Consider the following 26,525-nt stretch of genomic DNA (forward strand, 5'->3'; position numbering starts at 1 on the left):
CAGTTTTTATCAAGTACTGTTTGTATTTAATTTTAAATAAAATTTATAAAATAATTTCTAACCGCACGATGTACGATGAATGGATATGATTGACGGATTTTCGGGATCCTCACAAAGAGGATCCGGGTAGCTGGGATGATGACGTTTTGATTAAAAAGGGGGCAGAGGTGAAACCAGATAAATACATGAAGTAATAATTTCATAAATCAACCTATGCATCTTGAATCTCGTTCTTGATTCTAGATTTCTAATCATCCTTTTTACTCACTTTGTCCCAAAGTGTTTGCTACGTTCCCAAACAAAACGCTTGGGGACGTAGCCTAGCCCGATTTATGGTTAACCTTGTCATATTTTGCTCTCGCTTGATTTTGTTGAGTAAAAAATGCTCATGTTTAATGGTAGCCCGATTTAGGGTTAATCTCGTTATGTCTTTTTATGAGCTTTGCTTGATTTTAGTCTAGCAAACAATCGTCATTGACGAGTAATAATTGACGCGATATCCATTTTTGTTGGAACAAGAACAATGTTTATTGGATCAAGAATAATGAAGGGAAGTACTTTCGTAGACCCCCTGTTTATTTCTAACCGTCAAATTGAGTAATTAAATCCAACAAAAACAACCAACAAAATTAAGCAAGTGTGAACTTGTACTTCGACGACATATCCTTTGGCTACACCTCGGTGCAGAGAAATGTAGCAGCGGAATTTTCTTCAAGGCAAAAACATGGGGTGGATACCGTGGGTTGACAAATACCCAAATGTCTTGCACTTCGATGCAGAATTTTCTTCTACATCATCGTCCTTGTGCAAAAAGTCACTATTCTACTCAAACGCAAGAGAATACAACGATGCTGAACGAAATCTCGAAATATGATATTTCACACGCAAGGGGTAAATGAAACTCTATGCTTGAACAGAAACTCCGAGTTCCAGGAGTAGCGTGTGGCTGAGAGCGTTGGATGCTTGGCCGTGAAATTGAATGGGACCTGCAGCGGAAAGTTTTCAGATGAGTTCCGGAGAAATGTAGCCGCGATTAAAATGGAAATCACAATGTAGACTCATGGCTAAGAATAATCGCTGATAGTTTAGTTGGACTTAGATAACCCAGGGGAACCACGACAGGCGGAGAAAACCAGGACCGAGAAAAGGAAAAAACTCATGAAGTTCATAGAATATTGGTATTCAAAACCCACCAGGACTGATGTAACGGTTGTTGATAGCCCAGTCGTTCCTCAGGGATGCAAATTTCTTGAATGGTGCACCTGAAAATTCAAAATAAATCAAGATTTGAGTGCGATCGTTATAACATAATACTTGAATCATACTATGCCTAAAAACTAAAACATAAATACTCTCGGAGGAATCTTTACCTTCAAGTTCCACCATCGCCTTCTTGATGACAGGCTTGAACTTACCTGGAAAACAAATTCAACATTCAGAAAATCTCGAATAATTTAGAAGGAACCGGATCGCCAAGATACATCCAATACATCATATAAAAGATCCTAACTACTCTTTCCAAAGGAAAACTTTTGAAAAACACAGAAGCCCATTTATATAGTTTAAAAGAAGACTGCCATTATTTTTGGAGAGACGATGATCTGATGGCATGCCTAGGACCCAGGAAAAGAACCTACAACTGCACAATAACGATAACGAAAGATTTACTATACCATGTCTCCTTTCCACGTCCATTAATGAAGTCAATGCCGTTCCACCAACTGTCCATTCTTCCACAGGAGCATCCAAATTCCCAACCTGGATCCACATCATGAAAAATTACATGCATAAAAAGACTTAATAGACAGAAATAATGCAACTATGAGTCTATGACAATGGAAAATGGAACCAACAGCAACTAATACAAGCCTAAACAAGAAAGAATATAGTTTGGCAGACTGAATATTTGAGATATAGGATAGAGGTACAAACCGATGATATCAACCCAGTTTTTCCACTGTGAAGGAGAGCTCCAGCGGCATAACCCAATGCATAGCAGTAGGTAGAATCAAAGTTGGTTGGAAAACCACATCTTCCTTCATAACTACAAAAAAATATTGACAACAGGTGAACAAATTAGGGATGCAAACATTACGCAATATCTCCGATACACAACCACTAAACCTGTATCCAAAATAAAATGATCAATCCATGCAGCGAACGAATCAGTTACCCTCAAAAACCCAGTGCCCAACACATGGGATGCACTTGCATTTAATCATTGAAACCACATTTAGCCAAAGGATTATGTCATTAAGTTAAAAATTAAGTACCCGAAAAAGTGAGACTGTCCTTGGAACTGGCCATTATATGAACCTTCCTGCCTCCTCTTCTCCAAGTCTGTCTCAACCATTTGAATAAGCATCTTCTCTGTTTCTATTTTGGCAACCTAGTGGTAAAAATAAAGATTAGCATGCATGATGTGCCCAGAAAATCACCGAACAGATTTAAGTCAAATTGGAAATTGAAAAATCTACCTGAACATTTCCATGAGGATCTCTTTCAAGCATCAACTGCTCTTGGATTGCTTCAGGTAGGAAATCAAAAAGCTCTAGAGACTGGCTTGTAAGTTTCTTTTTCCACAGCCCATCTTCATCTACAACCTCATGGGCCAGAATTTCATTCAATTCAGCAATAAGTTGCTGCACCTGCAAATGGCAAGGTTACAAACATTACATGTTAGTCAAAGCAGTTATTTGAGTGTGCATCTATGTGTGAAACAGTAGCACACTTGCTTTCCAAGTAAACAAAGGACTATGAAGAAACAAGGGTTTAAAGATATTATATTAAAGATCAAGAATAATACCTCGGGAATGAAATCAATTAGACCTTCAGGGATAAGTATGACACCATAGTTATAACCAAGGTCAGCACGCTTCAGGATTACATTCACGATGTGGTCAGTGACATTTTTCAGTGTCAGCTTCTTTGCAGCAACCTGAAGAAAGATACAAGTCAGATGTATTCAGCAAAAGCAATTGGATATCTTTCGGTGGCACCAATAGATTACTTTGCACCATATAGTTAAAGGTCTTTACTTTCCACATGCATACGTAATGGACATCAGAAAGTAAGTGTCAATCAAGTTGTGAGAGAGACACCAATGCTTATTGTGTTAATGTTCCCACAACACCAATTTAATTAATAACAAAACGATATAGGCAAATTGAATATGAAAAAAAATATAATAAAAGTACCTCTTCTCCAATAATTGTAATGTTTGGATGAGTTTGCAAAGCACATTCTAATGTAATGTGTGAAGCTGCACGTCCCATAAGTCGTACAACTGCAGACAGATACACATACACCCAATTATATTGTATACTGAAAACATAAGCTTGAAACATTACAGAAATGTCATTTACTTACAATGATAATATTTTCCGGTTGACCGGGCATCTGTCATGACATTGCCAATCATTTCTGCATATATCTGCATAAAGTTTTTAACAGCCTATTACAATTACGCTGGAACAGTGAATTTTAGCTAAATGTATCAAATAAGGTGTCTAAATGCTCATTGAACTCCTGCGATTAGGAAGAATTTACATCTGATATTTTAGGTATAGGAATTAAGGGGGCTTTCATGTTTGTGATAGGAAAGATGAAAATATATAACAATACAACATGGAGGTGTACAATTTGAGTTATCAATATTATTAATGGTGAAAAAAAGAAAAAAAGTTCAAAGTTATAGTCACCACCTTGCAAGCAGTGTCAAATCCGAAACTTATGGGGACCTCTTTGCATTTCAGGTCACCGTCAATGGTTTTGGGGCAACCTATCACACGAGTTTTCAAGTTCTTCCCCCTGGTTTAACAGATAAAACAAAACGATTACAAAACCCGAATTGTTTGTCTGAAAAGACAAACGCTGCGCAAAAGAATATGTTTAAAAAGAAGAAAAAGCACAGAGTGAGTGCAAAACAAAGGTAAACTATTCCTCTCACAATTAGATCAATGGGCTTCACTTTTCAAATGACAAGTAAAATAATTCCAAAGAACTTCGTCACAAGATACCTGAAGTTTTCAGCAAGGAGGCAGGCATTTGTGTTTGAGTCATCTCCACCGATAACAACAAGCCCATCCAAATCAAGCTTCACAGCTGTTTCTTGCGCTTGTTTAAACTACAATCCATATCCATTTTAAATGGTTAGTTGTCAATAGTTAGACAAATATACTTAACATGAATTTCCTCACAAACCAACCAAGAGTCACCTGTTCTGGAGTTTCAATCTTGTCCCTTCCACTGCAAATCATATCGAAACCACCCTGGAAAGACGAAAATATGAACAACAGTCAATTATCTTCTTGCCAAAATGCAGCCACATATTATAAAGCTGCATATATGTAGCTAAGTACATGTACTATGCACATTGCTCTCAAGAATTTAAACATAGACACGCACACATCCTCGTGCCAGATAATTGATCCATACAACAATTAACTTGAGGTAAAAATTCACACTCAAAACACTCACCTGATTTCTGTATGGATAAATATACTCCGGGGTAAGTTCGATGTATTTGTTTTTCATGATCCCAGCAGGCCCGCCCTTAAAGCCATACATTGTGCTTCCTTTGGCGCGGTCTTGCAAGTAATCTAACACCAAAACACCGATCGAATTCAACCAAAATTCAAAAACCATATGAAGTATAAGAAAAATACAACAAATTTTGATGATTAAGACACTCACCGAAAATTCCGGAGATCACATTGTGCCCTCCGGGCGCTTGGCCTCCAGATAAAACGACACCGATCTTCAACTTCTGCTCCGGTAGGCCCGAAACGGAATCACTTGGCGCCAACAGTGCAGATGGCTGACCGAAAACATTAGGAAACAACTTCGCGATCTCCTCTGAGAAACCGAAACGAGAGACGATAAAAAAACGGAATAGAAAATCCAAAGAACGCATAGATTCTACAGTCTGTCTGATCGCTAATCTAATCAGCTAAAATTAAACTTCAAAATCTTATCTTTATTTTTCATGATTTTCGCGGCAACAAAAAGAAGTCGAATTTCTCCGAGATTAAACGCCACAAAAAACGCACGGATCCGAGCACAGAAGAAGAAGAAGAAGAAGAAGAAACTGACCTGGATTGCCGGCGGCAGAGCTGGCGGGACCTTCGACGACCTTGAAGGGCTTTTTGAGCACAGAAGGGAGAGGAAGCGCATGGTCGATACGACTGGCCTGGACCTCGCTATAGACGGAGGCGACTCGGCCGGTGACTGGAGCAGGAACTGCCTCGACGGCGGCGGCCGCACCGCCGTTAGCAACCAGTGATGCTGGAGCCATGGCTAAAACACAGACAGTGTCTCCGAGATCTTCGAGTTTTTAGGTACGACTGCGAACGGAGTGTGAAATCTATCGGATGGCGTTTGACTGCTGACAGTGAGAGTGCGGGTTTTTAAACGTGGAGTTGACAAGGGTAGGAACGTCATTTTACATCATTGGACTCTCCGCCGTGGAGCGGAATGTTAGGTTGCTCAGTGGGAAAGAGATCCTCTCCGGATCTCTCCCATATATAAACTTAACAATCAAGTGATCTGAGCCTTTGAAATTTGATCCAACGGTTACAATTATTATAATTTTAGAAGATTCCTGTTTGTAGCTATTAGATCAAATTTTAAGGACCTTGTAACCGTTTGATCAAATTTTAAGAGCCTGGATCACTTAATCCCTAGGCTTAGGCGGAAGAGATTAGGAGAGGATCTCTTCCCCGCTCATTGGATGCGAGGGTGTTTGGGGAATTGGACGGACGAGATTCACGGATGGTGGTGGTGTATGGTATGTTATGGTGGTCTAGACGATAGTGGATATTGGTTGGCGGGTTCTAAGTAGGTATACTGTAGACACCTAACGTTCCGGTGGTTGGTGGGCGCCAGAAATCCAGACGTGCTTGGCATATTCCGGAAGCGCGGATCTTTCGGTTGATTGGCAATTGGGTATAAAACTATAAGGCCCAATTATTTGGGCCAGCATTTGGTTTACCAAATTTTAGGCCTAATTCAAAACCCAAAATTTGTGGGTTAGAGTCATAATTTTATCTTCCGTGAGTACAAATGTGTTGGATGAGAATTGGACCTCGAGTGCTCCTTATTTGAGTTGGCAACTTTAGGCGGCACGAGGTAGGATAAGTACAATATTATCTACATTAAGAATGTAGAAGTGTTGGTTAAGTTTTACAATAAGCTAGTCATAATAATTTGGTTGAAATTTATTTTTGACGAAAATTGAACCTAAAATTTCTCATTTATAAATAATAAAAAATATTATCAAACCAAGAGCGGATCTACCTTGGGGCATAATGAGTCAGCTAACCCTCCAAGCTCAGAAATCCTTCATACTATTGACATCAATTGACATGCTCATTTAGAAATTGTTGGCATCTGTCAACGGATAATATTTTCTTACTTTCAATAAAATGCCAATTTACATGCTCAACTGCACACTACTCTTACTAACCCGCACAATAATATTTTCTACATTCCCCACTGCGCTAGACCGTACGACTATTGTACAAACTAGTGGCAGATAAATAGTAATTTAGCTATTGAAAGGCAGAAAGAATGGCAACTCATGAACACATGTGAGGCAATAAGTCTATCAAAGATATGGTGATGATTAGCCTACACATCACTTTAATATCAGGCTGTTATGCTTTTAGCTTTACTTTATCAGTTACTAATGATGATTATCGCAACACTGTCGTCTCGTTTTAACAACTTGATTACCAGTAAGTAATGCTTTTTCTACGTATGGATTAAAGATGATCATCCACACTAATCCAAACTGGTAAGATCACATGCTAAACACCTTGTATTAACGACTTAATTTGATTTGTTTTCTTCTTTTGAGCTAGCTATGTGTCCAAATTAGAGGGCGGAATCCATAAAAGAAGATTGTCACCAGCTGTGTAAATCTTTGTCTGATTTTCTGCATAATTGGATTGGATAGGGCAACATGGAATCTCTCCATTCAAGAAATTGGATATAATTGAATTTGATGCAAGAAGCTCCATTCACCTCATCTTATCATATAAAACTTAAAGGAGACTCTAGCAAAAGCACTTTTTGTACCTAAACCATATAAGCACTTTAATCAATAGGGTTTCGGACATGTTTGGAAATATTTAGGAAAGAATTATTCTCATCTCGTAAGTGCTTTTACTAGAAGGATGTCGAAAATTTCGTAAAAGAATCTTCCTCTTTTAAATAAGTTTATGGCCCAAACCATTTTAAGTATGTTCTACCTAACTGCTTTTGATCTTCGAGCCATTCTAAAACACTCTAGGCCTTTTTGACGAGTCAAGATTTTATCTGGAGTTCTGTGTTTGAAGCCAAATGGCCTAAAGATCTAGATCGTTGAAGAAAAAGAGAGATTCGGATCCTTGGTTTGTGCGAGATCAGCCAACGAATGGACTAATGATGACCACAGGATTTAAAATGAGTGGTCGGATCTTCGGGTCTGTCAACTCCGAGTACAGAGATCCAAAGAGTATCTCAATTCCTTTTTGACAACCATGTCTTTATAGATCATAGAGCACTTTCTGGAAAAAGAATACGCGATGAGTTTCTTCTTCTTCAAGAATAAACACTTCAAAGTGATTTTTCAATTAAAAAAATTTCGACATGGTTCTGGTATGAGCACTTCTAATAAAAGCGTTTACGAGCAAAAATACTTTTTACAAAAGCAGGTCTTCCAAACAAACTCTCGTGGAAATGGAAGCACTACTTTTCGTGTTAACCAAACCCTTCAAAAGGACGTGCCAACTAATAGTAATTAGACCCTATAGATTTAAACTATTAAGCATCATGATTACTGGCTCGATTAACTAAAAGAATGTCCCCCATTTGCCTTCTTGCATTCACCAATTAATCTTTTAAAATGTTATAAAACACAAGACATAATCATGACTAACAAACCCCACAATTGCCAATTGTGCTTAAATCATTAATTTGGCATAAAACTTCCTTCAAATCTCCAACTCAAACCATGTCTAAAACGAAAGCCTCCTCCAAGCAGCAACAGAGAGTATGCAGGGCATTGTGTTGCAGCAGCTGCCGGCTTAGTGTGTCTTCGTCTAGCTCGGAGGAACTAGCGAGCTCTAGTTCCGATAGGTACCCTTCGATATCAAGCCTATCGCACGCCATGGTTCAAGAGAGACTCGACCAGATGATCAGGGAAAGGCAGGAGGGATCGAGGTACGTTGATCATCGGAGAAGAAAGCAGAGAGCTGGTGACGATCATGATCAACTTCAAGCAGGAGGAGGGACTAAATTTGTTGTAATGGTTGCAATGGAGAAGTGTTCTTATGATCCGAGGGAGGATTTCAGGGAGTCCATGGCGGCGATGATAGTGGCAAACCGGATAGAAGAGCCTAAGGATCTTCGCAGCCTCTTGAATTATTACGTTTCGATGAATTCCGATGAGTACCGTGGAATTATACTCGAGGTGTTTCATCAAGTTTGCTCTGATTTATTCTTATGTAAATTCCATTAATTGATAAGGAGCACATTGTAAAAGTATTCGAGCATATTATAATTTTCTATTCCAATCCAAAAAATGGAAGGCGGATTAAAACTTGAGTGCAGAGAAGGGAACACGTTGCTCTTTCTAATTTCTCGATATTTTAAACGAATACACAATAAAATTGTGACATTATATTGGGGACAAAAGAAGAAGAAACCAACTGAAATATTCAAATGATAACTCAAATCCAACAATAACTTATGCGGCAAGATTGTGAATTTGAACCACACATTCTGCGCCGCCGACGAAAAACATATGTGATTCAATGCACCTTACGCTTGCCCCATATTGATCTCTTCTTGGAAAAGCTGAGAATGCAGCGGAAGGGGTTCAAAACCCAGGCATCAATTTTCTGAAACATGACTCTGAAAGAATGATACATAGGAAACTGCAGCAGGCCGAAGAGAGGGACTGGGAAAAACGCAATGGGGTAAAGCAAAGACTTGGTCCATTTCTTCTCGACACGAATCAAGAGCAAAATGGTGGCGGCAAAGGCAAGCATGGTTGTTGCCATGGACAAGAAGAGCAAGACGAATCCAGTCATGATCTTGCGAGGAAGGCTGCTGATGAAAAGCGGATACTCGAGTGGAGAGGAGAGGACAGAGAGAAAAAAAGCCACTGAAGACAATGAGCAGGCGATAGCCACAACGTCCATGCAAGTGAAGAGCAAAAAGAGAGGATCGTCCTGGAAAATAGGACGGCCATTTTGATCATTACCCCCGGGGATGGCGTAGGCAGCTGCAAAGACCACAGTGGCCACTAGCACTGCCACGGTTGAGCATGACTGAGCCGTTTCTTTTATCCACTCTTGTGCCGATTTCAGAAGCTCGTTATGTTCATAGTAGAACAGCTCCTCTGCTGTGAGTTCCTTCTTGTTGTGGTGCATGCTGTAATGAGGCGGTAGTATCTCTTCCACACGCTGACATAAACACAGTACACGTTTATCAAGTCGACCTACAGACTCGGTAACATAAGCATTTGTTTGACAACATAAATCTAGCAAGAGAACATTACCATAAACCAGCGCAGCTCTGCTTGCAACTGCATGGCAGGACCAATTAAATTCTGAGACAGTGCTATAGTGTAGTAACTCCTATCTGCAGCCTGGTGCAGTATGGTGTTTCCATCGCAGTCGATCCTCTCATTCAGCCTCGACAATACAGTTGGTTTGCTTCTGATAAGATTAAGAATCGGTTTCTGACGGTACTTAATTGCCAAATGCAAAATGTTGCGTTCGTTATAGTTAACGTGCTCGGCCGCTTGAGGATGGTGCTTAAGTATCGCCTTCACAATGGGAACAATTCCTGTGACGGTTGCTATAAGCAATGGGGTTGAGTTGTAAACTTTATTGGTTGCCCCCTTATCCGGTTGGATTGCTTCTGCAGCTGCCTTTCCTTTTTCACCCCCATCTTCGCCATTTCCCATATCCGTTTCAGCTGTTTGTGCGGCCACCTTTTCTTTTTTTCCTCCCTCATCGCCATTTCCCATATCCGTATTAGCTGTTTGTGCGGCTGCCTTTTCTTTTTCTCCTCCGTCATCGCCATTTCCCATATCCGTTTTAGCTGTTTGTGCGGCTGCCTTTTCTTTTTTTCCTCCGTCATCATCTTTCACTGACCCCAGATAAATGGTCTTGGTTTTTGGTTTCCTGCTATTACGTAACCAAGAATAGTCCGACTTGACAAGTATCGGGATGAGTTTCTCTAGTGATTTTTTGTTTTTCTTGTCCTTCCAGATTTTATATATTATGCCGCCCTGCAGGCCTCCTGTTTCAATCCATCACATGATTAGGCATATGTATACATTAACGTGTCATAATTAGTACATTGTTATCGGCACTCCAACTAAGTCACCATGCACTCTTCATGTTCTTGAGTTAAATCATAAAAAACAAGTGCATAATGACTTTTCTAGAGTTCCAGTAAGAAGAGTTTGTCTTGATGAAAATGCCGAGGCAGAGGCAGAAGGTAAACAAACCTTTAGCAAGTGTGTCCCATAGTGAATAGTATGCCTTCGCAGCAAAAGCTAAACATTTTATGCATGCAACTTCATTAGGAACATCGAAAAAAATCCAATTCAAGAAACGCTTTAGCTAGCTTGCCGTTTAATTTATTCGAAAAATGAAAGCAGATTACAAATTTGATCACCTGCAAGCTTGTTCCGAAAGATGGATTGACGGGGATGGTTGCTATCCATGTTGCTCTCCATATCATCCTTCTGATTTGGTGTGACCACATCTCCTCCACCGGGAAGGCCTGCATATAATTATTGAGATTACTGCTTCAAAAAGAAACGCGCAAGCACAAACATACTCGTATACATAGCAGTAGAGTAACGATATGTACAGTGATAAATGAGCATCTTCCATTGGCTCTGTTGAAACTGTGGCACAAAGGCTCTTGGCATTTGGGCTAACAATTGAAGGCTTGTCAATCCTTCATCGTCTCTCTGTTGTGCTAGAAAATTGTAGTTCTTTAGTAACCAAAGAGCAGTCTCTGCATTGTGGAAGACAAAAGAGCAAAAGTTATTAATCTGCATTTGCATATATATTAAGTGTTGTGAATCAATGTATGCATTTGTGAGGGAGAGAGACCAAAATGTTGGGCGATGACAGCCATACGAAGAATGGACATGTTGTCATTTCTCTTGAACTGCATCGGAAGAACGTACGGATTGTCCGTCTCCAGTATGGCAGCGTAAAACTTGACCAAGTCAGTGTGACCAAGAGCAGCAGTTCTGTAGAGCGGAGTTTCTCCTAAATGGTTCCGAGTCCACAGCAAAGGCTGCGCATCATTGTCTCCATCATCAATAGTAAAACTGACCTTGACAGGCTCGTTGAAATTGCTCACCAAGAACTCTGCCGCTTCCACACTGCCGGACACACCCACCTGGTGAAGAGCATTGTTTCCGTCATTATTCTGAACCCTCAAAGAGATTCTCTTTTCATAGCTGCTTGAATTTTCGCTTATGTTAACCAAATATTCGAGGACTCTTTTTCCTTGTGATTTGCTTCCGCAAGAAGCCGCAAGGTGAAGTACATTGTCCCCATCCAGCGTCATTGGCCTGAGCAATTTTTCCGGATACTCCTTGTAGTATTCCTTCATGCCTTCCCAGTTATCCTCCATTGCAAATTCATAGGGTTTTTTCAATTCTTCAATTCGGCTTAACTCCTCCTCTTGGAACTCTATCTCGATTTGATCTGGCTGAACAGTGTGTGTTCTCTGGTACTCCATCTGTAGTACTAGCTAGCTTGCTGGAGTGTAATGTGGCGGTTTTCGTTTTAATTATAGGCCAGCTGCTGCTGCTGCTGCTTCTAGTAACATTCTTTGTTTAATGTAGTAACTAAGTATCCTTGACCAAATAAAGCATAAAATGATTGAATATTGAAGGTTACCATTTTCTAGCTGTATACGCTTTATCTGTACAAGCATCTACCTTTGCTTAATTAGTTTCTTAGTTTTCTATAGTAGATTCTGTTCATCAAGCGTGGAACACATGTCTTGCTACAATATATATTTATTAATTTGAGGGAAGTTCTGATCTAGAATCAAAACGACAGATAAGGAGATTCGAACTTGAGAGCAAACTATTTAGTTTTATTTAATATTCATTCAATGTAGAGAATTACATCTCATGTCCTTTGAAGGGTGTGTTAAAGATCAACACCAGCCCATTAAGATTAGTCGATATAAGGGAACTAGATTGTTCTAGTTCAAACATGCATGGAATTGTTCTAGAAGATTCTAGAATGCAAAGTAGGGTGGTTAGTCTAGAATTATCTAAACTAGAGATTTGTAGAATATACTAGAAACTAGAAATTAGTTCTAGTTTGTAGAAAGAATTAGAAACTAGTAGAATGCCAAGCTCTCACCTATAAATATGGGTGTGATGTTGAATCAACCAATCAAGAAAGTAGCCAAGTAGGAAGCAAGTAGGCAACCAAGTGAGGGTGAGAAGTAAGAGTAGTCTTGTGAAGAGTCTGAGTCGTCTAGAGTGTGTCTCTAGAAATAGTGAGTGTCATACCTTCTAAAGTGTGTCATTGAGAGTTTTAAATGTTGTAATATTTTTTGTATGTAATACAAGTAATTCGTTTACTTGTGTTGTCTCTCCAACACCTATGCTAGAGTTGTGTACTATAATTTTCTCCTCAACAGGGTGTTGGCAGGAGATTGTCATTCCGACCGATGAAGCAGTGTCTTGATTCATAAACCAACAATGCTCCAACCAGCACTATTACCGAAAACCAGCGAAAGAAGGACGTGTTCGTATCTCGACAAATCTGTGTATGAATTCTTATCATATAAGTTACCTCTGTCTTCGCACTCTTCTCCAAGTTCCGGGCGCCACTGGTTCGCACCTTCTCGTGCCTGTATTGCCTTGCACAGTTGTGCTTCTTAAATTGACGTGATCTCATTGAGCGGATTTTCGTTTACATACTGATCATCATCACCATCACTCATTTCAGTAGGCTTGCGTCTCTTCTTCCTCATCTTCGCATGTCGCTTCAGTTTCTTCATTTTTTTTTTTTCGAACGTCAACGGTATTGGTAAGTTTTATTGATATGAAAAGAAAAAAAGAGTTACATCTTATCGAAAGAACATAAATGTTATCCTTCATAAAGTAAGAAAAACAAAATACAAGAAAAATAGGGATATAAACCTTACTCTCATACAAGAAAAAGAGGGGGCATAGGACCAAACCCCTCTAAATGAAAACATAAAGGGTGAAAACCTGCAAGATAAGCTATAAAACAAAAAGGAATATCCACAAGGATTAGATAAAAAATGAAAATCACACATCAAGAAGGAGAGATAAACTTGTAAGCCAACATGCCCAAGAAATCTGAATGCAAAAAAGGAAGAATCTCAATAAAGGAAATGTTGATCCTCCTTGACCTCTTCATGGTCTATTTGTTTGGATCGTATTCAGAAGATGACTTTCTACGCTTCTCATATATATCGCAAAAGAAATGTTGTTGCGGACAATTTTGCTAACATAGGCTTGTCTTCTCCAACTTTAGTATGGCATGATTCCTCTCCACTGGCGGCTCGTGCTGCTTTGTTTTCAGACTATGCTGGCTTTTCTGGCTACCGCTTCTCAAATTAATTTGCATATCGACATACATGTTTGACTCACTTTCTTGTTTTTTTTTCTTAACCTTGGGATGTTGCTTAATCTGTTTTTCAGGTTTAGACTTTTACGTTTGGTTTTAGAGGGGTTAGGTTTCATGTCTTCCCCCTCTCTTCCTTGTATTTTTATTGTTTGTGTTTCTAGACGAGTAAGGTTTATACCCCCTTCTTTTTCATGTAATTTTTATCCATTTTTCTTGTATTATGAGGGGTTAGGTTTATGTCCTCTCTGACTAGGTGTAATTTTTTTTTTGTTATCAATAAAATTCCTTCCGTACCGTCGAGATTTCATAAAATAAATAAAATAAAATAAAATCTCAATAGGAGGAGCGGCATGCCGAACAAGAGTAGATGAGAGAAGACCACAATTGGCTAATTTGTCAGTAAGTGCATTCCCTTCTCGAAATATATGAGAGCAACGGAAACCATGTACTGTAACCGAAAAATACAGTTTTCCAACGAGGTTGGACCGACCAGGTAGGAGAAAACAAGCCAAAAGCAAAGCAAGATACCGCACTAGAAGAGTCACTTTCAATTCATAAACTTTGTCCACCTGAGTTTATGCTTTGGACCGACCAAGTTTATGCTTTCTGCAGGTTATTTTCTTCTTGTGTAGCTTTGGCACAATGCTTCCTGTCCAAGTTTTCAAGATGTGTTTTATCGATCTGATAATCTCGAACGTATCCAATTTCTTTGAATTTAGGTTCAAACGTCGAGAGTATTCTATCGACAACCTGCAAGGGCTGTGTCCGTTGGAGAAAATATACTAGATAAGCAAGCAGATTTTCCAATATATTAATTTGACATTTTTCAGAGTGAGTCTCAGCAACAACAGATAAAGAAGCAGTACAATGTTCAGCAAGGCAGGGCAGGGCAGGGCATTTTGTTACTGCTGCTGCAGACTTAGCGGGTCTTTGTCAAACTCGGACCAAGTAGAGAGCTGATAGGTACTCATCACTCTCAAGCCTATTTTCCTGGAGTTTGCTTTGATTTTCCATATAAATTCCATTGGTTGATGACTCTGTTTTGGTCTTTTGTATAAACTTGAAATTATTCTAGCAATATTTTAATTAATCTGATCCAATCCAAACTACGGAAAGCGGACTCAAACTTGAGTTTAAAGAGGGAAACGCAAGGCTCTTTCCAATTTGGCTACGCTGCTCGGCTATGCTATATAAACTCAAATTATAATTCAAATCAAACAAAAGTATGCATGGTACCAGATCTTTACCATACAAACAAGCCTCTTTATTCTTCACGTATTGCCCATAATTTAAAATGAAGACACAATGAAATTGTGACATTTAATTGGGGAGAAAAGAAGAAACCAACTGAAATATTCAAATGATAACCACAAATCTAACCGTAACTTCTGTTGCAAGATTGTGAATTTGAACAACACATTCTGCCGCGACGAAAACCTTATGTGATTCAATACGTCTTTCGCTTGCCCCATATTGATCTCCTCTTGGAAAAGCCGAGAAGGCAGCGTAAGGGGCTGAATATCCAGTCATCGATTTTTTGAAATGTGACTATCAAGAATTGATACATGGGAAATTGCAGAAGGCTGAATAGAGGGACAGGGAAAAAGGCAATAGGGTAAAGTATAGACTTGGTCCATTTCTTCTCAATGCGAATCAAGAGCAAAATGGTGGCGGCAAAGGCAAGCATGGTTGTTGCCATGGACAAGAAGAGCAAGATGAATCCAATCATGACCTTGCGAGGAAGACTGTTAACGAAAAATGGGTACTCGAGAGGGGAGGAGAGGACTGAGAGAAAGAATGCCACAGAAGATAATGAGCAGGCGATGGCCACAACGTCCATGCAGGTGAAGAGCAAAAAGAGAGGATCGTCCTGGAAAACAGGAAGACCATTTTGATCATTAGTACCCCCCGGAATGGCGTAGGCAGCTGCAAAGACCACAGTGGCCACTAGCACCGCTACAGTTGAGCATGATTGAGCCGTGTCTTTTATCCATCCTTGTGCCAACTTCAGAAGACCGTTATGCTGGTCGTTGAAGAGCTCCTCAGCTGTCTTATCCTTCTTGTTGCGGTGCATGATGTACCGAGGCGGTAGTATCTCTTTTACACACTGACACAAACACAGTACACCTTTATGTTGAATTGTGGCCATGTGGCCAAGTGGCCAAGTGGACAACAAAACAAAACAACTTTCGGCTAATAAACAAACCAAAATAAAAAAAGGTGAAAGACATCATGATGAGGAGGCATCATGATTATGTTTGTTGAAAAGAAAGTTGATGGTCATGATGATGTTTTTTGAATTTTTTATTGGGTGATGATGATGTCTCTTTGGCTTTTTCTTAAAGAAAAGAATAAGGGTTCGGTTGGTGCAATAAGAGAGAAAAAAAAAAGGCTCATTTTGTTTTAGAGAAGAGTGAGTAGAGAGCTGCAGAGAAAATGAGTGCATCAGAAAAATAGAAAGGGTGCAGCAACCCTTCGTTGAAGAGAAGAAGAAAGTGCTCTTCTTTTTGTTAGCAATCATCCATCATAATTGTTGTTGTAATAACTTTGAGCTATATGTATAGAGAAGAAATTATACATTATATTTCTTTCTCTATTTGTTTCTGTGGTGTGTGAGAGCTATTGGGTGTATTGGGTTATTTGGGTTGTGAGATTGCCAACACTTTGTAAACTCCCATTTGGTTGATAGTGGATTATTGGGTGAGCTCCTACTGCTCCGAGGACGTACTCCAGTTACACTGACTGTTGAGGAACCTCGTTAAAATCTTGGTGTTCTTTTATATTTTGTTCTTGCATTTTCATTTGATATATTATCTGTGGGTTAGATTGAGTTGGTTCCAACAGGTTTGGTGCTGTCCTAGCACAACAATTGGTATCAGAGCACTGGTTGCTCTTGGGTACTGTCTAGTTGCCAAAGATGTCAGACGGGCAAGATGAAAATCCTTTTGGAAGCAGCTCCGGGTTTGCAAGAACTACGGTGCAAAATGCAAAGTTCGAAGTGGAAAAGTTTGATGGCACAAACAACTTTGGGATGTGGCAATGTGAGGTCAAAGATGTGTTGGCTCAACAAGATCTACTTACCGCTTTGGGAGAGAAGCCAGAAGCTATGTCGAAGCCGGAATGGGAGAAATTAAATTTGTGGGCTTGCTCTTCAATTCGGTTGTGCCTTGCAAAAACTCAGAAGTATTTTGTGATGCGGGAGACGATAGCAAGTGTGTTGTGGCAAAAATTGGAAGACAAGTATATGACGAAGAGTGCAGAGAACCGGCTACACTTGAAGAAAAAGCTCTACCGCTTCCAATACAAAGAAGGTACAAAAATGATTAGACACCTTGATGCTTTTAATAAGTTGATTGCCGACTTGTTAAATTTAGATGAGGATATTAAGGATGAAGATAAGGCCTTAATATTGTTGAATTCCTTGCCGGACTCTTATGAGCATTTTGTTACCACTATTATGCATGGTAAAGAAACTGTGAAATTTGAAGATGTGTCAAATGCCTTGATGAATTATGAAATGAGGCATAGAGATAAAAATCATGATAGTACCTCTGAAGCTTTATTTGTTAGAGGTAGATCATCGGAGAGGAAGTCATCTTCTAGTAGGAAAAAATCACAGTCTCGACCTAGAGGAAACTCTAAAGGTAGAAAACCTTTGGAAAGGGATGAATGTGCCTTTTGTCGTAATAAAGGCCATTGGAAGAAAGATTGTCCTAAATTGAAGACCAAAGGCAAAGAAAGTTCTGAAGCTAATGTTGCTGAGGTTGAAACAGATTTTTCTGATTTTGCTTTAACTACTTCCTCATCATTTGATTGTGCTACTAAGTGGGTGTTGGATACGGGTTGTACTCATCATATGACTCCTCACAAGGATTGGTTTTCAAGCTTGAAAGAGTTTGATGGTGGCGTTGTGTTCATGGGAGATGACAATCCTTGCACAACAAAAGGGATTGGTACAGTTCGTTTGAAGTTGCATGATGGCATGGTTAAAGAGTTGACAGGTGTTCGGTATGTACCGAATTTAAAGAAAAATCTTATTTCTTTGGGTACTTTGGAATCCAAGGGTTTTAGGTTTCATTCAGATGGACAGACATTGAAAGTTACTTATGGTGCACTTGTTGTGATGAAAGCTCCTAGATGTGGCCATTTGTATTTATTGCAGGGAAGCACTGTGACAGGTGAAGCATCTGTAGTCTCTGAAAATATGGGCACATCTGATTCAGATACTACTAGATTGTGGCATATGAGATTAGGCCATACCGGTGAAAAAGCTCTACAAGGGCTTGTGAAACAAGATCTTCTAAAAGGTGCCACGACTTGTAAGCTTGATTTCTGCGAGCATTGTGTCTTGGGGAAGCAAACTAGAGTGAAGTTTGGTACTGCTGTACATCAGACGAAGGGCATTCTTGATTATGTGCATTCGGATGTTTGGGGTCCTACAAAGACTCCCTCTTTGAGTGGTAGACATTGGTTCGTGACCTTTGTTGATGATTATTCAAGAAGGTCTTGGGTCTACACTATGAAGCACAAGAGTGAGGTGTTAAGCATTTTCTTAGGTTGGAAGAAAATGGTTGAGAACCAGACTGGGAGAAAGATTAAGATTTTGAGATCGGATAATGGTGGTGAATACACATCCGATCCTTTCTTTAAAGTTTGCAAAGAGGAAGGAATTGTGAGACATTTCAGTGTTCGGGGAACTCCACAACAAAATGGAGTTGCAGAAAGATTGAATCGAACCTTGCTTGAGAAGGTTAGATGCATGTTGTCTCAGTCGGGTTTGAGCAAGTCATTTTGGGCAGAAGCAGTTAATTATGCATGTCACATCATCAACCGGTTACCCTCAGTTGCTGTTCAGGGTAAGACACCAATGGAGGTATGGACTGGAAAACCTTCTTCTGATTATGACTATATCCGTATTTTTGGTTCACCTGCTTATTTTCATGTAACTGAAAATAAACTTGATCCTAGAGCCAAAAAGGCTATATTTCTTGGTTTTAGTAGTGGTGTCAAAGGTTACACGTTGTGGTGCCCAGAGATGAAAAAACTTGTAATCAGCAGAGATGTGACATTTGATGAAGAAAGTATGTACAAAGTCTCTGAGAAGAATGTGAAAGATGTCCAACAGGTGGAGCTTGAGAAAGTTGCCTCTGGTACTTCAAATCCTATTTCCGCTGATGTCGAAGCCACTACAAGTGAAGAAGTTGGAGACCATGAGGATGTTGAAGAAGTTGAACTTGAAGATTCTATTCAAGTTGAAGAGCAAGTTTCACCTCAAAAGTCTATTGCCAAGAACAGAGGAAAGAGACAAATTACCAAGCCAGCTCGGTATAGTGACTATGTTGCTTTTGCTCTTCCTATTATCACTGAAGAGATTCCATCCAATTTTGAGGAAGCCATTGAGAGTGAGGAGAAGAAGAGGTGGTGCAATGCCATGGGTGATGAGATGAATTCTCTCTTGAAGAACAAGACTTGGGAGTTAGCTAAATTGCCTAAAGGCAAGAAAGCTATCGGTTGCAAATGGGTGTATGCCAAGAAGGAAGATAATGATGAGAAAAGCAATGTGAGATTTAAAGAAAGATTAGTTGCTAAAGGGTATGCACAAAAGGAGGGCATTGACTACAATGAAATATTTTCTCCGGTTGTGAAGCACTCCTCAATTCGTATTATGTTAGCTCTTGTTGCACAATATGATCTTGAGCTTGTGCAACTCGATGTGAAGACGGCTTTCCTACATGGTGATTTGAATGAAGAGATCTATATGTGTCAACCGGATGGGTATATAGTGAAAGGGAAGGAAAATTTGTTTTGCAAATTGAAGAAATCACTTTATGGCTTGAAGCAATCTCCAAGGCAATGGTATTTGAGGTTTGATAAATTTATGAGAGGCCAAAATTATTCTAGAAGTCAATATGATCATTGTGTGTACTTCAAGAAGTTGCAAGATGGGTCTTTCATTTATTTATTGATATATGTTGATGATATGTTGATTGCCTCAAAAAATGTTGAAGAGATTGAGAAATTGAAGAAACAAATGAAGAATGAGTTTGAGATGAAGGATCTTGGTGAAGCAAAGAAGATCCTTGGCATGGAGATCACTAGAGATAGAGAGAAGGGTTTGGTCAGTTTGAATCAAAGACAATACCTTGAGAAGTTGATTCGGAAGTTTGGAGTTCATGATTCAACCAAACCGGTTAGTACCCCTTTGGCTCATCATTTTAAATTGAGTTCTCTACAATGTCCTAAAAATGATAAAGAGAAGCTGCAAATGAAAAATATACCATATGCAAATTTGGTTGGTAGTTTGATGTATGCAATGGTATGCTCTAGACCGGATATTGCTCATGCAGTTGGCATGGTGAGTCGATATATGCATAATCCAGGTAAAGAGCATTGGCAAGCAGCTAAGTGGATATTGAGGTATCTCCATGGTACTCGAGATGTTGGTTTATGCTTTGAGAGAGATGACTCTGGTATTGGTCATTTTGCAGTTGGTTATGTTGATTCAGATTATGCAGGTGATCTGGATGGAAGGAAGTCTACTACAGGCTATGTGTTTACTATGGCTAAAGGGCCAGTTTGTTGGAGGTCCATTTTGCAGTCGTCTGTTGCTTTGTCTACTACAGAGGCTGAATATATGGCAGTTGCTGAAGCTATAAAGGAGGCCATTTGGATACATGGGCTGATTAGAGATTTGGGGGTTGATCAGAAGCAGGTGGAGGTACATTGTGATAGTCAGAGTGCCATTTATTTGGCTAAGTATCAGGTTCATCATGCGAGGACCAAGCACATAGATGTGCGTTATCACTTTGTTCGTGAAATTGTTGGTGAAGGGGAAATCATTCTCCAGAAGATTCCAACTAAAGACAACCCCGCTGATATGTTGACTAAGGTTGTTGGTGTAGCCAAGTTTGTTCACTGTTTGAACTTGGCTCACATTATGCCTATATAAAGAAGGCGTTGAGCAGTAGGAGTTTTGGAGCATTTGGCTCGGTATGAGTTGTTCTCTTGCTAGTGTTTGGGAGTGATGTTGTGTGTTAATTGTGTTGGTTGGCTTATCATGGCGTTTTTCGGAACTTGGCCAAGGTGGAGATTGTTGAATTGTGGCCAAGTGGCCAAGTGGACAACAAAACAAAACAACTTTCGGCTAATAAACAAACCAAAATAAAAAAAGGTGAAAGACATCATGATGAGGAGGCATCATGATTATGTTTGTTGAAAAGAAAGTTGATGGTCATGATGATGTTTTTTGAATTTTTTATTGGGTGATGATGATGTCTCTTTGGCTTTTTCTTAAAGAAAATAATAAGGGTTCGGTTGGTGCAATAAGAGAGAAAAAAAAAAGGCTCATTTTGTTTTAGAGAAGAGTGAGTAGAGAGCTGCAGAGAAAATGAGTGCATCAGAAAAATAGAAAGGGTGCAACAACCCTTCGTTGAAGAGAAGAAGAAAGTGCTCTTCTTTTTGTTAGCAATCATCCATCATAATTGTTGTTGTAATAGCTTTGAGCTATATGTATAGAGAAGAAATTATACATTATATTTCTTTCTCTATTTGTTTCTGTGGTGTGTGAGAGCTATTGGGTGTATTGGGTTATTTGGGTTGTGAGATTGCCAACACTTTGTAAACTCCCATTTGGTTGATAGTGGATTATTGGGTGAGCTCCTACTGCTCCGAGGACGTACTCCAGTTACACTGACTGTTGAGGAACCTCGTTAAAATCTTGGTGTTCTTTTATATTTTGTTCTTGCATTTTCATTTGATATATTATCTGTGGGTTAGATTGAGTTGGTTCCAACAGGTTTGGTGCTGTCCTAGCACAACACTTTATCATGTTGACATATAGATTTTTTAATAGAAGAATTTGTATGACAACAAAAGTCTTTTACCAACTTAATTACTAACATAAGTATTTATCTAACAACATAAGTATTTTATCAAGTTTAGCAAGAGAACATTACCAGCATCCAACGTAGCTCTGCTTGCAATTGCATTGCAGGGCCAATTAGTTTCTGAGACAACGCTATAGAGTAGTAACTCCTATCTGCAGCCTGATGCAATATGGTGTTGCCATCGCAGTCTATCCAGTTCTTCAGCCTCGACATCACAGTTGGTTTGCTTTTGATAAGATTAAGTATCTCTTTCCGACGGTTCTTAATGGCTAGATGCAATATGTTGCGTTCATTATAGTTAACATGATCGACTGCCTGAGGATGCTGCTCAAGTATCTCCTCCACAATGGGCATAATTCCTGTGATAGTTGCTATAAGCAATGGGGTAAAGTTGTAAATTTCATACGTCGCCGCCTTATCTGAAATGGATGGTTTTGCAGCTTCCGCTCGTTTTTCACCTCCATCATTACCTTTTCCCTTATCCGGCTTGGATGTTTTTGCGGCTTCCCATCCTTTTTCACTTCCATCATCACCTTTTCCGTTATCCGATTTGGATGTTTCTTCTGCTGCCTTTTTTTTTTTACAGAGATTGGACCCTAAAGAAATGGTCTTGGGATTTACTTGCTCATTAGTACTCAGGCAAGAATAGTCCGTCTTAACAAGCTCATGGATGAGTTTCTCTAGCCATTTTTTGTTTTTTTTGTCCTTCCATATCCTGTAGATTATGCCAGGCTGCGGGCCTCCTGTTCATATCCATCACACGATCAAGCATATGCTTACATTAACTAATGTGTCACAGGAGATGTATCGCATATCGTCACTCTAAAAAGTTATTATGCACTCTTCATCTTCTCATGTAAAATCATAAAAAATGAGTAAATAATGTTTCTTTTCTAGAGTTCCAGTAACAAGTGTTTATTATGATGAAAATGCACTGAGGAAAAGGCAGAAAGTAAACAAACTTTTAGCAAGGGAGTCCCATAGTGAAGAGTAAACCCTAGCAAAGCCTGCAAAACATTTTATGCATGCACCTTCATCAGAAACATTGAAAAAATGCCAATTAACGGAGCGCTTTAGCTAGCTAGCTGTGTACTTTATTTGATTAATTAACTAGGTTACCAGCAAGCTTGTTCCGAAAGATAGGTTGGCAGCGCATCTGGTTGCTATCCAAGTTGATCTCTACATCATCCTTCTGATTTGGCGTGACCACATCTCCTCCATCAGGAAGCCCTGCGTATATAACAACGTTAAGTATGAGATTACTGCTTCATATAAATTAAAAACGTGGATACGCACACAGGCGTGTATATATAGCAGCACGTAGAGTAACGGTGCATACAATAGTAAATGAGCATCTTCCATTTGCTTCGCTGAAATTGTGGCTCGAAGGCAGTTGGCATTTGGGCTAGCAATTGAAGGCATGTCAATCCTTTATCTTCCTTTTGGTGCGCTAGGTATTTGTAATTCTCCAGTAACCAAAAAGCAGTCTCTGCATTTTGGAAGATAAAAGATTAAGCAAGAGTTAATTAATCTGCATTATTGAGAATCAATGTGTACATTTTCAGAGAGAGCCAGAGAGACCGAAACGTTGCTCAATGACTGCCACATGAAGAATGGACAGTTTGTCATTTCTGTAGAAGTGCCTGAAAAGATTGTCCGGATTATTCTCCCGCAGTTTGCGAGCATAAAAGTTGACCAAGTCAGTGTGACCGAGAGCAGCCGCCCTGAAGAGCGGAGTTTCTCCTAAATCGTTCCGAGTCTCCAGCAGCGGCAGCGCATCATTCTCTTTATCATCATTACCACCAGCACTAGAACTGACGATGACCTTGCCTTCAAGTTCAACAGGCTCGTTGAAGTTGCTCACCAAGTACTCTGCCGCTTCCACACTTCCGGACAAACTCACCTCGTGAAGAGTATTGTTTCTGGTGTTATTCGGTTTCCTCAGAGCGCGTCTTGGGTCATAGCTGGTTGAACTGAGTAAACTGATCAACATTTCGAGTACTCTTCTGACTTGTGATTTGCTGCAGCAAGAAGCCGCAAGCTGAAATGCAGTGTCCTTGTCCACCGTGATTGGAATGAGCAATTCGTCTGGTTTGTTCTGGTAGTATTGTTTCACGCCTTCCCAGTCATCCTCCATGGCACATATATAGGGACGTTTCGAGTCTTCAATTTTTTTCAATTTACTATCACTCTCGTTTTGATCACTCTGATCCACCGCTACTGTTCTCCAGTACGCCATCTGTGTGCAGTATACTAGCTAGCTTGGCGGTGTGTAATGTGGTGGTTTTTGCTGTGATTTATAGGCCCGGCTAGCTGCTGCTACTGCTGCTTCTACGCGCTTCCTATCCCGCCGGATTTATAGGCCGGGTAGCTGCTCCATCAATTGGTTTCTATTCCGATTCATGATTAAAATGGTAAACAGTTTATATGGAATCAATCTCCATAAGAATATGATTCCGATTCCTCATCAATTCAACTCCTTATGAATTCAATTTCTCTTCAATTAAACTTTTTCCATTTTAATTGCAGATCAATAAATGAGCCATAAATATACGCTTTATTTAAGAGAACTGTTTTCTTGTACCCATTTATATATGTTTTATCCGTACAAGCATCTACCTTTGCAAGCGTGCAACACATGCCTCGATTAAAATGTAATTTGATAAATGTACGCCAGCATCTATTTTTTTATTTATTTATTGTTCAAAGCTGTTAGACAAGTAGAAATATAGTTCGAGTCTATGTATAATTGTAATCCTAATTGTAGTTGTATTTCTAACTTGTAAGGATATTGCCTTACTATGCAAGGAGTGTAATTGTATATAATCTCATTCACGTATCAATGAAATACGTTCATCAGCCTACATATCTTTTTCTACATGGTGTATAGAGCAGGTTTCAAAACCCTAGCTTTTTCGGCGGCCTTCTTCTGCCGTTCCTTCTCTTTTTCGCATGGGCGATTCCAATACCAGTACCCCCCTTTACCTTCACCATTCTGATCACCCAAACCTTATTCTCGTCTCCAAAAAATTAAATGGAGATAATTATACAACCTAGGCACGTGGTATGGAAATTTCCTTGAGTGCCAAGAATAAACTTGGCTTTATCAATGGCGATGTTGAGGAGCCTTCCTCCTCCGAGGACCTTGATGCCCACGCTGCTTGGCGTCGATGCAACGACATGATCCTCTCTTGGATTCTTCGCTCATTGGAACCTGACCTTGCCGAATCTATGTTATTCTCTACCACTGCCAAGACCGTGTGGGACGACCTCTATGAACGTTTTTCTCAAAGCAATGCTCCTCGTAGTTTCCAACTCAATCGCGAACTTGCTACAATTCCCCAAGGCTCATCTTCTGTCTCTGCTTATTTCACTCATCTCAAAGCTCTTTGGGATGAACTCGCCTCTTACAGTGATGGCTGCACATGTTCCTGCAACACCAAGCATAAACGTCAACAACTCAAGAATTTTTAATGGGCCTCAACGAATCCTTTGTCACCGTTCGTGACCAAATCCTTTTGATGAATCCTATCCCCACTGTTCGCCAAGCATGTTCCTCTGTCTCTTAAGTTGAAAAACAGCGCTCGATGGGCGTCATTCGTTCTACAGTTCAACCTACAGCCATGCCAGTTCGTGGCTCGTCTCGTCTTTCCTCCCACCGCCCTCGCCTCATTTGCACCTACTGCAATTATGACTACCACACCCGAGACACTTGCCATAAACTTCATGGCTACCCCGTCGGCCATCCCTTTCATGGCCAACCATAGAGGCCACCTCGTCGTGCCGCTGCTTCCAGTTCAGGTTCCTTCGTAGCACCGCTTCTTCCAGTTTTGCGTGATCCACCAATCCCACCCGTGCAGCAAGGACCATAGCCTCCAGGCCCAACACCTTCACCCAGGCCCATCACGTGCAAGGCACCCAGGTCCGCACCACTGCTTCCTCTCCAGCGACTCATTACGTGCAAGGCACCCAGCCCACTTTGTATGACCTGCAGCTTGCTATGCCCAATCTCTCTGCCGAGCAGCAATCTCGTGTTCTAGCTGCCCTACGTGACAACGCCGACTCTCCTCAGGCCAATGTCGTGTTCAGTGATGATTTTGCCAAAGGTTTGTTACCCGTAACCTTTCGTCATGGTCAATGGATCCTTGACAGCGGTGCTACGAATCATATTACTTCTTCCGCTTCATGTTTGGTTAATACTTCTACTTCGCATTTGCCGCCTGTTTCTTTGCCTAGTGGTGCCTCAACTCCTATTACTTTAAATGGCACTATTCGTTCAAATTCCTCGGTTAATTTGAAGGATGTTTAATGTGTCCCTAATTTTAAAGTGGACATTTTATCGGTTGGTAAACTTACAGATGGATTATCGTGTTCCGTAACCTTTTTTTTCCTTCTTGGTGTGTTTTACAAGACTTTGTTTTGAAGGCGATGATTGATGTGGGTAAGCGACTTGGCGATTTGTATTACCTCGTGGCCATTGCCTCTTCTATCCCTACTCGTCAACCTCTCTGCAACATCATCACCATCCTATCCTCCCTATGGCATAGGTGCCTCGGTCACCCCTCATCTACTCGTTTGCAAGCTTTAACATCTAGTTCTCTTAATTGTTCTTTTGATTCTAGTCATATTTATGATGTTTGTCTTTTGGCAAAACAAACTCGTCAACCTTTTAGTTTTAGTTCAATTTCAACAACTTTTCCTTTTGCTTTAATTCATTGTGATATTTGGGGCCCGAATCGTCAATCCTCTTTTTCTGGCGCTAATTATTTTTTAACCATTGTGGATGATTTTTCTCGTTTTACGTGGATCTTTCTCATGAAACATAAATCCAATACTCAACAATTAATTAAGGATTTTTTTACTTATGTCAATACCTAATTCCATACTAAAATCCAATGCATTCGTACTGACAATGGCGGTGAATTTTTATCTCTTCATAGTTTTTTCTTCGACCATGGGGCTCTTTTACAAACTTCTTGTGTTTATACCCCCCAAC

The 26,525-nt window shown here is 40.0% G+C and overlaps 4 protein-coding genes across 4 annotated transcripts; 1 reads left to right on the top strand and 3 right to left on the bottom strand.

Annotated features, from left to right (window-relative positions):
* Nucleotides 1–542: 542 nt before the first annotated feature.
* LOC126586530 (pyrophosphate--fructose 6-phosphate 1-phosphotransferase subunit beta) lies at nt 543–5,392 on the bottom strand. Its single transcript, XM_050251387.1, has 16 exons — nt 5,095–5,392; nt 4,696–4,857; nt 4,480–4,601; nt 4,218–4,271; nt 4,020–4,126; nt 3,705–3,810; nt 3,370–3,433; nt 3,198–3,286; nt 2,807–2,938; nt 2,478–2,648; nt 2,274–2,389; nt 1,933–2,044; nt 1,674–1,758; nt 1,371–1,415; nt 1,194–1,262; nt 543–986 (listed from the first exon to the last, which is right to left on the bottom strand). The coding sequence occupies exons 1-16, from the start codon at nt 5,294–5,296 to the stop codon at nt 904–906; spliced, it is 1,719 nt and encodes a 572-aa protein (XP_050107344.1). The 5' UTR covers nt 5,297–5,392; the 3' UTR covers nt 543–903.
* Nucleotides 5,393–7,916: 2,524 nt separating this feature from the next.
* On the top strand, nt 7,917–8,526 carry LOC126585968 (probable transcription repressor OFP9). Its single transcript, XM_050250601.1, has one exon. It carries the CDS (start codon nt 7,997–7,999, stop codon nt 8,501–8,503), a length of 507 nt encoding a protein of 168 aa, XP_050106558.1. The 5' UTR covers nt 7,917–7,996; the 3' UTR covers nt 8,504–8,526.
* A 68-nt stretch (nt 8,527–8,594) lies between these two features.
* LOC126585963 (uncharacterized) lies at nt 8,595–11,826 on the bottom strand. Its single transcript, XM_050250596.1, has 6 exons — nt 11,124–11,826; nt 10,876–11,025; nt 10,678–10,785; nt 10,508–10,555; nt 9,548–10,296; nt 8,595–9,452 (listed from the first exon to the last, which is right to left on the bottom strand). Exons 1-6 carry the CDS (start codon nt 11,761–11,763, stop codon nt 8,796–8,798), a joined length of 2,352 nt encoding a protein of 783 aa, XP_050106553.1. The 5' UTR covers nt 11,764–11,826; the 3' UTR covers nt 8,595–8,795.
* A 3,059-nt stretch (nt 11,827–14,885) lies between these two features.
* Nucleotides 14,886–23,768, bottom strand: LOC126585965 (uncharacterized). The gene is made up of 6 exons (XM_050250597.1): nt 23,111–23,768; nt 22,857–23,018; nt 22,649–22,750; nt 22,492–22,536; nt 21,599–22,272; nt 14,886–15,750 (listed from the first exon to the last, which is right to left on the bottom strand). Exons 1-6 carry the CDS (start codon nt 23,766–23,768, stop codon nt 15,091–15,093), a joined length of 2,301 nt encoding a protein of 766 aa, XP_050106554.1. The 3' UTR covers nt 14,886–15,090.
* Nucleotides 23,769–26,525: the final 2,757 nt, after the last annotated feature.

The sequence above is a fragment of the Malus sylvestris genome, chromosome 10 (genome assembly GCF_916048215.2).
Source record: "Malus sylvestris chromosome 10, drMalSylv7.2, whole genome shotgun sequence".
Taxonomy (NCBI): Eukaryota; Viridiplantae; Streptophyta; class Magnoliopsida; order Rosales; family Rosaceae; genus Malus; species Malus sylvestris.